We start from the raw sequence: 10,848 nt of genomic DNA, 5'->3' as shown, positions 1-10,848 counted from the left end.
GGATATTTTAGGCATCAGAATATTCTGCTTCCAGCCAGCTTAGAAAGGAGAGACTACTTCTTACAGAGTTGTTGGGTGACTTTTCATTTCTGCAAATATTGTACTGGTGAGAAGTTGTCACGTGGCCTCATGACACGGACATATAGGCCTTAGTATAGGAACTCGTGTTAGAAACAAACAATGAATGATCTCCGTTTCAACCAAAGGAACAACCGAAAGGAAAGGAACCCAGCAAGGTGCTTCTTCTCGGGAAAAGGAGGCATTGATATGCCAGAACCCAGCTACTGGGGTAGCAAGAGCACCAGGGCCAACGTGGCTCCTGCCTTTTACCTGATTTAGGTGATGACTTCATCTCATCCCATTGGTAGGAGCTTGACTGCACTATCTAATACGGTTAACTAATCAGTCTAAAGGGGATTACACATACACACACACACACACACACACACACACACACACACACACACATACACACCTCTCACACCAGCAATGACCCCAGAAATAACTCGCTAGATAGACCTTTCCATACAGTTTCCAGAGAGAAACTGTTTTGAAGAAGAAAACATTTTGGCTCACAGGTTTGCATTTCAGTCACAATCCACGGACTCAAAAGGACCTTGGAGGGTGGTGTAGTGGGGCCAAGCTGCTCACCTAGCGGCAGCCAGGAAGCTGAGATAGAGAACTTGGGGGAGGAAGAGTTAGGGGTATGATCATCTGTGCAGCTTACTTCCCTCGTGGCCTTATTCCTCTTAGGCCTCCTTTGCTAAAAGTGTTATCGGGATGAAAAGAGCTCTCAGGGTCCAATCGCTTCCTGAAATTCACACTCTGAACTCGGATGCTGAGGAAACCAAGCCTCCAGTGCACAGTCTTTCATATCTAGAACGTAACAGAGAAGAAGCACCAGCTAGTGATGGACAGGTAGCCCGAGTCAATTGAGGAACATATAAAGTTCAGTCCTACTCAAAGTTCTTATCTTCCACATAACTTGGTAACAGAGTGCAAGGATCTCCAAACTTGCAATATACTGTATTGGAATTCTTCGTAAGAATAAGAAATATAATCTCAGACTGGTAGACCGTGCCTGTAATCCAAGATATGCCTTGATATGGTTACTAGAACCTGTCTCAAAATAAAAAGAGGAGAAACAACTCAGATAGAGCACTTGTTCAGCATGTTTCAGGTCCCAGGGTCAGTCTGTCATACTGTAAAAAAAAAAAAAAAAAAAAAAAAAAAAAAAAAAAAAAAAAAAAAAAAAAGATAATGATGAAGAAGGAAGAGGAGGAGGATAATTAAAGCAGAGCATTTTGAGCATCTGAGCTTTGACAGCTGCCGCTACTTGGGGAACCCCTGGAGGATAAACATGGGGTGCTGAAAGAAATTCTTCCTTCTCCTTATTAAGCAATGTGAAATAGTGATTCCTTCTTCCTGTAAAAGTCATTCAGTCTGGGTTGGAGAGTTGGCTCTACCATGACCAGCTTGCTGTCATCTTGAGGGTGAAGCCAACTTGCAGAACAGAGGGTCTGAAGTCTGGCCACGCCATACCAGTAGCCTGACCTACTTCTGGGTCTCCAATTCTGCTAGAAAACAAACTTTTAAATTTCTCGTTGTTGAAACCACCTTGACTTGGGGGTGCCTGCTATTCCAGATAAAAACCAACCTAATTTGTGCCACCCCAGTATACAGAAACACAAGAACAAATGCCCCAAATAGACCTTCTCTCACCGGGTCTTGCCATCTGAAACACTGACCCTCGGAGAATCATTCCTTCATTGGGGATTTTTATTTCTACATAATACGTGATGCATGCGTTTCTGGAGAAGGGAAACAAAGCAAGCCAAGACGAAGAGCAGGGAGAGGAGTGGGAGAAGAAGTTATATAGATTTCATTCAGTAATTTCTTCAATCCTTACCCATTGTTGGGCATTCGAGGCTGGGGAGTTAGATGATAGGGAGATCAACAGGTGTGGGTGGTCCTCAAATATGTATTTATTTTAATGAGGAGCAATCCATTAGACTGCTTTCTTCCTGGACTTCCTCATTTTCACCATTAGCCTCCCCCTCCCCTGAGTTGCGGCTCAGCTCCCCCAAGTGGAGACTACGTACAGCAGAGGCAGGGAAGATGGACTCGTCCCGAGCCTCAGTTTCTCAGCTGCGTAGAGGACACTGTGGACATTGCTGTCGGAGAGGAGACAGGGACCCCATTGCAACTGAAATTCCGCCAAACCTCCTCTCCACCCTCCCTTTTCCCTTCCACTTTAGAAAGGGGGCGTTTGGAAGAAATAAACTCATCCTCGGGAAGGCGAAACCAGAGCTCTACAAGGGAAAAGCTATTTGAAGCGTCAATCTAAACAGAATTATGTTTTTACTTCATAGTTTTTAAATTGACAAAATTACATACATTTGTCCTATACCTCGTGAGGCTCGGAAGCACACATACATTGCGGGAAAGTTACATCTAGCTAAGCAATAAGTGCGTTATCTTGTATAGTTATTTTTTTTGCAGCGAGAAGACATAACATCTTAGTATTTTCCAAGAACACAAATTTCCTGTGCTAACTATCATCATTATGCTGCAATAGAGCCCTAGATTGCTCCCCCTTCTTGCTTTATATCTTTCCATCAGTGCTGTAATCTGAGCACAAAGTTCACTTCAGAAACTTGCACAAGAACTGACCATACCAACCCCTCGGGTCTCCCCTAGAAAAGCTCAGAGGTGCAGGAGGTGACGCCACACCCAGGTCAGAATGAGCAGGCATAAAAAAAGGGCTCAGGAGATCTCTGAGCTCTAACCTACTTCATGAGCCAGCACCCTGTTCAGTCCCTCTTACATTTTAGTCTAGATATTTGCACATGTATCATTTACGTGAACTCTCAGAAACACAGAAATAAGTTACTTTGGTTATTATTAAGGTAGGTTACATGGCTGTTATTATGTCAATTTTATGAATAAAGAGTGGGAGCTAGAGAAAAGTTAAGTTTTTATCTCCAATTAGGAAATGATCATCGAAAACTGGGTCTGGATCCCTGATCTCACAGCATCAATATTCACAGTTCCCTCCTCCACCCCACTTCCCTGCCATGGGGGCACACGCAGCGCCCCTGAACCTGAGGAAGCTCTCGACTAAACCTTCCCATGTTTCGCTCACTCTTAGATGTCAGCTGGAGTGAAATGCACATCTGGACAACAGATGAGGTGTTATTTTGGAGTGTGTCCAGGAAGGCATTTTTCTAAGGGGCTTGAAGGAGTATCCACTGTTAGTATGGGCGGGAGTAGGGTGAGGTGGGCATGAACCGTTCAATCAGCTGTGGGCTGCACAGAACAAACACAGAGCACAGGGGACTTGGTCACTCTACTTTGCAGCTGGGTTAGGTTCTTTCTCCCCTGCCCTCTAACATCACAACTCTGGACCTTCTGGTCCAACCCTTCCCCGATCGTGAGACTACATGATTTGGACTGAGTGGTGTTATCAGCATCCCTGGGTCCCTAAGTTTAAAACACTTATCTAGAACTTTTGAACCTCCCATTACTGACATAAGGCAATTCCCTTAAACAATCCCTACTGACATCTGCCTACCAATTGATCAGCATGTCTCTACCTGCTTCTTTGGAGACTAATTAGCACACTTCTTTTCATCAGATTTTACTGATAGGGCACCTGAATTCTTGCATGCTGATGGACCATAAGCTCAGCTCTATGCCACGACCAGAATATGTTCTGCAGACACTGTAGTCTCTACGGTTAGACTTCCTTTGACCAATATCCTGGACATATATAGAAATTTAGGTATGAAAATAAAAAAACAACTTCTATTATAAAAAGAAATCTTTCTCCATGCACTCTATTATACCATCCAAAAAATACAATTTAACTTTGAGCTTCTGGTCGCAATCCATTACAAAGACGCATATCTGATTAAAGAGTCATGCCACCGGGATACCATCTTTATCTGAGCAGTTACATGCTAAAGAAACATTTCAATTAATTTACCCCTGTCTCCGTCTTGCTTACTCCCTTGTTGATGGCAGAAAACAAGTTGTCAAGCAATCTCTGAAAAATTAGCTCTGAGCCCCTTAAACAGATGCTGGAGGCACTGGGGGCCGTGTTCTCCCTCTTTGGCAGCATCCTGCTTTCCCGTCTCTTCATCAGAATCAGGGAAGATGGAGGGAGTGATGGAGACAGCCTGGCTCCCACAGGTCTCTTTAGCCCTAATTTGAAATGTTATCCAAGTTAAAGGCTGTGAATAGTGTCAGCCTGTTTATAGCTGGGAGAAGTCACTTCCTCCTATGTTAAAAGCTGACTCCTGCACACTCCAGCTCTCCAGGGCTCTCTACCCAAGCCCCTGGGGTATTCCCTTTCAAAAGCATACCGGCCCACAGCTCAGAACCTAGATTGTTCCGAAAGCTACAGTCTCTTTTCTCTATTGAAGAGATCTGTTTTAATGTTCTTTGTTATTGACTTCAATCGCAGTGTAACAACAGTAGGGAAATTTTGAAAAGAAGAAAATACCCATAACCACCTCCTCAACAGAAACACGCTGGCGTTTATGTACTTCCCCTGGGACTTGTCTTCACAGTTTTAGAAACTTGCAGAACGAGGAATGTGCATCGCTCTGTGTTTTGCTTGCTGTTTTTGAAATTGTCGTCTCCCCGTGCCCTGCCCCTCCCTGGAAACCAAGGCCGGCAAAGGAAGGAGTGCAGAGTGGCAACCGAGTGTCTGGGATTTTAAATATGACACTTGGAGATTCTAGGAGATGGAAAGGTGATCCCCACTTTAGACGTATTTATGTCCTAAATCCTAGAACTTGGGAATTTAGGCTCCCTTAGAATAAGGGCCATTGCAGAAAAGCATGTGGAGATGTTATCATCCTGAACGATGAGGGTGAACCCTAAATCTAATGCCATGTGCCCTTATAAGAAAGAAAAGAGGGGGCTGGTAAGATGTCTCACCAGGTGGAGGCACCCTGCTGTGAAAAAAATCTCCCGGAAGTTGTCCTCTGACCTCCACACTCCAGCGGCGATATGAGCATGCCCACATACAAGATTAAATAAAGAGGGCAAACGGAGGAAGAGAAACAGAGCAGTAAAGGTACGGGACGTGTGAGGAGGGGCCAGAGCAGAACTCCCTGAGCCCCTGGGAACAGGAAGAGGTGAAGGATTCACCCGGGGTCTCCAGAAGGCTGCGGCCCTGCCACTGCCTTTGTTTCTGCCTCCAGCTCCGTATTCCTGCCGGTGTGAGCCACCAAGTTCGTGGTAAGTTGTCGTGGGGGCCATATCTAGCTAATTCAGAGGTCACTAGCTTCGCATAGTTTCAAGGATGGGATTTCATGGAAGCCTTGGAAATCAGCCTCACAAAGGGGCTTGTTTGTACATCAGTCCAGGGATCACAGGCACCTTGAGTTTCTTTCCACGTGGCGACCCCTGGTGTCTGGATGCTTCCTGGCGGTCTTGCCAGTCTTCCTGAGCTGCGTTGCCAATGCTGATGATCATCAAGCCTGCTTTAACATAAAGACTCACCCCCAAGTTACTGTCCTATCTCATCCCCACGGGACAGACGCTCCCAGTGACTTCTGTAACTTCCGTCCAGGGGTTGTCTTTGGGGTAGCAGTCACTATGTTTGTAAGTCAGTGAAACAGAGAGAGACAATGGCAGCCTTCGGCTGGCTTTGTTAGGTAGCCTGTGCTGAGGGGGGATGGGGAGCTCTCTTATCCTGTATTATATACAGAATGTCTCATGAACCATGGGAGTTTACATACACTCAACAGAATTCCTATTTTGTTTCATGACTTAATTCCTCATTTAGATTTCATCAATAAAATGTGTTTATTATTTGTTATCTAGCGTTGTCTGGTAACTTTTGTCTTTTCACCCATTTGGATTGGGATATTTTTAGGCTAAATTCAGCTTCTTACAAACAATGCCAGAGTTTATAAAAAATAGTTTTAATAGAAGTGTAAGCACAGGAATTAAGGAAGAAAGAGAGATGCTTAGGGAAGGGATGACACGCTGTGTTCGTTACTTTCTTTACTGCTGAATGAAGTACCTGACCGAAGCAACTTCAGGAAGGAAGGGGCTGGGCTCAGAGCACCAGCACAGTCCACCTTGATGGGAAAGTCACAGGGAAAGAGCAGAAGGAAGCTGGCCGTCACGTCCAGTCAGGAAACAAAGAGGATGAATATTTTTGGCTTACTTTCCCTTTTTTACTCACTTGGTACTGCCCACATTCAAGGCTACTCTTCTTACTTCAGCCAAGCTATTCTAGAGGCTCTCTCCAAGGCGTGATCACAGACTTGTTTCCATGGTAATCCCATCAGCTTGGGAAGTGATATTGTCATCGTCCAAGTGCATTTGCTACTTCCTCTAAGCTATTTTATAGGTGGTTCTGTGTCCTCAGTGTAGCATGATGGTTAATTTGATGAGGCAAATCCACCGGGCTACTATAGGATGCCCAGACAGACAGTAAAGCACTATTTCTGGGTGTGTCTGTGGGGGTATTTCTGGAGTTGATTAGCTGAGTCATCATTGGCTTCCCCAGCGTGGGTGGGCACCATCTGGAATGCTGAATGTCTGAGTAAAGCCAAAAGATGGCGAGGAGCCATTTGTGCTCTTTGCTTGATCTGGGTCATCCATCTGTCCCCAGATGCCAGTTCTCCTGGTTCAGGCCATGCCTAATTAAAGCAAAATAGCTGGAGTTCTGGTTAAGATGCCATAGTGCTGAACCCCTCACTTAAATTCATCAATGGAAAAGATGAAAAAGATGAAGAGATAAATGATGGTTGGTAGATAGATAGATAGATAGATAGATAGACAGATAGATGATAGATAATATTTTTAAGTTATCAAAAGAGAGGGGCTGGAGAGGTGACTTAGCAGGTAAGAGTGCACACTGTTCTTGCAGAGGATCTGGATTTGGTACCAGGCACCCAGGTCAAGCTGCTCATAATGGCCTAGAACTCTAGTTCCAGGGGATCTGAAGGTCTCTTTTGGCCCTTACACAAATGTTACACACACACACACACACACACACTCACACACACACACACATCTTTAAAGTTAAAAAAAATGACTTGTCATAAGCATGTTATTAATCAAAAGGGTACTTGCTTTATAGCTGAAATAGAACATTGAACACATTTTTATTCTAAGAAGTGACATGGGGCTCAATCATAATAATGTGAGCCAATAGCTACTTAGCATTTATAACTGCAGTTACTGAGAACATGTTTCAGTTTCATAGAAAAGAAGTCGTGGAATCCATTAACAAAGATAAAGCGAAGGGAATGTACATGTGGTGTGCCCATCGTGACCCTAGAAGGTAAGATGATGACGTGAATGAAAGTTCTGGTCCCCAAAGCATAGAGCATAGTGGTGTTGTGATGTCAAGCCAATCCAACAAAAACACTCAGAAAGAAAGGCTGGGTCCAGAGTTCTCAGCTTCCCATCAGAGCTACCAAGGAAACAGGTTATCTGCCCTGGGAACTTTTCAAGGCAGCCGAATAGAAATGAATGAGAGAGGGACTAGAGAGATGGCTTGGCAATGAAGAGCATTGACTGCTCTTCCAGGGGACCTGAGTTCAATTCTCACCACTCTCATGGTGGCTCACAACCATCTGTCACTCCAGTTCTGTGGCATCTCTCCTGGCCTCTAAAGGCACCAGATACACACGGTACACAAGCAATGATGCAGACAAAACGCCGGTGCATGTAAAACAAACCAAAAGAAAATTTCAATTTGTAAACGAATAACAGCGCGAGAAGCTGGGGAAGCAAGCACACTAAGTAAGAATCACTTTGTGTCTGTTCTAGAAAGAGGCTTGGATGCATGGGCCTGCTGTGGTTGTAAAAATTGATTCAGGAAGACAGATAACCGGAGACTTGGCATGCTTTCCTTCCCCGGATTTGGCAGGTTAAGAGGCCTGAAATGCAGCAGGTAAAATGAACCAGCAGCTCAGATCAACTCCAGCCAATATGCACAGGTTTCCTGACATCGCTTTGTCACGCCTCCCATTGACTCAGGGGTTGTGATCCAGTCTCATCTCGACCAGACTCAACAGCCTCCTTATTCCCTAAGGACCCCGAGTGTTCTGGTTAGTTATGTCAACTCGACACAAACCTAGATGTATCTGGGAAGAGGGAACCTCGACTGAGAAATGACCCCCACCAGATTGTCCTCTGGGTAAATCTGGTGAGGGCCAGAGGGGGTTAAAGCACAGAGAGTGGAAATAGAGGAAGACGCCTAAGAAGGCAGAGCAGAAGGAAAGAGGAACTGTATTAAAGAGCCGCAGCATTCGGAAGGCTGAGAACCACTGGGCTATGGTGTTCTCTTTCCATATTTCTCACAACAGTTAGGAAGCAACTAACATGCTACCCTGGAGTAAAAATTACTAATGCATTCTCTATCCACACTGGAGGCTTTTGTGCCCCTTCCTATCCAATATTTCGTTTTCGGCTTTCTGTGATTCCCAAGATTTGAAATAGAAGCCCAGGGCTGGGAGACCCACCGTTAGCCATGGTCAGTGTCTGATACTGTGCTTAGCATATCATTGGCGCTCAACAAATATGAAAGAACAAACTATATCCTGGGTAGCTAATGAGGCTGTGACAAGCTTCTGGGTCTGTGGAAGCTCCAGAAACTCAGCTGCTTGTAGAAATTCTTCCGTAAGACAAGCAGCAGTCGTCATCAGAATACATAACACCCAAGTTATGTTTACTCAAACTCAGATATAAAATAGTAGGTGTATTCTGGCCAACACCATCAAGTCCCACCCTGATAGTTCTGCTGTTTAAAATTTATGATTTCTTCGTGGTAACCTCTGCTGTTCTCTCCCCCATTCAGTGTTGTCTCAATCATTAAAAAACATTTATCTACAGATGACGAGTGCCTCAAATAATGGCTTCCCGTGCCTTCCCAAGTTGACTGTTTTCTTTTCTCTGCCCTTCCTGAGTAACCAGTGTGGTTTGGACAGCTCACGCACATAGATTTCCGTGAGGAAATGTGTGCAGGACAAAGTGAGTCTCCTTTTACTGCAGTGCAGGAGAGCATGCCGAAGATGTTCCCCAAGTCAAAGCACCCTATTTTTCTCATGATGCAAGCGGGGCAAACCTCTTTTTTTTAAGTGAGGAGCCTGCTTTCTCTCTGGCTACATCCTTGAATACAAATCCCTTGAAAATTATTTTTCAAATTCCAAGCTTCATTAATTTAATTGAATCTGTTCCTGGGTTTTAATTAAATCTGCGTTTCTCCCAGTAACCTTTGGAGAAAGATAGCAGCCGCCTCGTCATATTGGAAAGGACAGGCTCGCAGAGTAAAACGCACATGAAAGCAAAGGACAGAAATGGGTAGGCAGGGCTCATATAAATTTATTTTTGTACCAAAAAAAATTAACATTCAGAGACAATGCTTTTATTGTACAGTATAATAAAATAACTTTCACTAAATTAAAAAGTGGATTGTTTTTTGCTGATAAACCGCAACACATTTTTCTATTTAAAAAAAGAAACAACATTTACAATTTGTAGCTCTTGTAGAGAAAGACACCTGTTCAATAATGACACAATACTCCTGACAGGTTTTAGTAGCCTGTTATGTATCCTTTCTTGGCTCTGTCAGCTCCTACAGTCAACTAGCTTCTAAATTTGAAAGGCACCTGGTGACCAACATCCTGCTTGCTATTCAAGGTATCCATTTTAATTTTTTTGTTTGCATAGGCTTGACAAGCCTGAAAACTCTATTAAATTAAGAAGAATGAAGAAATCAACCACATGGGATTGCCCGAAACAGTATCCTTCCCCTTAGCGACAAGTTCCCTCCGGGGAGTTACAAAGTGCAGCAGTTAAAAACATCCTGTACATTTAAACATTAAATATGTCAACAGTGAGGCATTTTTAAATATTTTTGAATCAAATACTATAGCACAAATATAATTTACAATATTTTCCACAGAAAACATTACACCTGAAATATAACTTTAGATATTATATAAAAATACATATATTTTTCTCTCCTCGTTAGAAAAAAAAAAGTACTTATTTGCAGGTTCCAGCATGATGTAACAATTCAAGAGAACTTGACCCTTTCAAATTACCATTTGTCAGCAATGAAATGATACCCTCTTCACGTTGAGGTTCTCAGTGGCACATGGCCAGGAGTTAGATCCAGGGACTATGACCTCTTCCACTTCATACGCATCACTATACATCTTCCAGTCTGATTTAATTCTAGGATCTCATTACGAAATTATACAACCATTGTGTAACCACTAGGAGTCTAGCACCTCCTATTGACTTTACATAGGCATGGCCTGGCCAGGGTCAGGAGAGAAGATGGCGAGTTTTGTACAATGTGGGCCGTGCCTCTTAGTAGTCTTACACAACCTATATACATCTTCGACTTTTGGATATGCTTCCAAGCATCTAGGATATACATGAGAATGTTCCACAGAACGGGTTTCACTCTATGTCTTGAACTTTGAAGGCCCCAAAGTAGGTCGCATCTTGATCCGGATCCAGCAGAGAGGGGTTGGACACCTGAACGCTGATTTCTTCCCCAGCTCGGAGCTTGAAAAACCCTCCAACGTTTATGGAGTAAAAGTGGAACTCAGAATTCCCTGACCAGTATTTGGTGCTTCCTCCCTTCATCAGGTTTTGATAATTTGGGATTTTGATGCTGGTTTTAATGACATACACCATCAGCTGAAGATACTCGGAATCTAGGTCTCCCGACGTCTCGTGATGCCGGAAGCAAATGTTAGCGTACAGGTAATAGAAGCCATCTTGGTTAACCCTTAGCTTTCCGTTGCTTAACGTCATGTTGGAGATCTTGGCCCAGCCCCGATCGTGGTACCAAGAGGA

The 10,848-nt window shown here is 43.8% G+C and overlaps 1 protein-coding gene across 1 annotated transcript in view; it reads right to left on the bottom strand.

The window, feature by feature from the left end:
• Positions 1 to 10,446: 10,446 nt before the first annotated feature.
• Tnfsf11 (TNF superfamily member 11) overlaps positions 10,447 to 10,848 on the bottom strand; it is a 31,756-nt gene continuing 31,354 nt past the window's right edge. The window contains exon 5 of the mRNA XM_005370876.1: positions 10,447 to 10,848. This exon is cut by the window's right edge and continues 1 nt beyond it. Within this exon, the coding sequence (XP_005370933.1) occupies positions 10,447 to 10,848 (402 nt within the window).

This window comes from Microtus ochrogaster, unplaced genomic scaffold, assembly GCF_000317375.1.
Source record: "Microtus ochrogaster isolate Prairie Vole_2 unplaced genomic scaffold, MicOch1.0 UNK88, whole genome shotgun sequence".
NCBI lineage: Eukaryota > Metazoa > Chordata > Mammalia > Rodentia > Cricetidae > Microtus > Microtus ochrogaster.
Note: the sequence above shows the minus strand (reverse complement) of the source record. Positions and strands in the feature narration are given on the sequence as shown.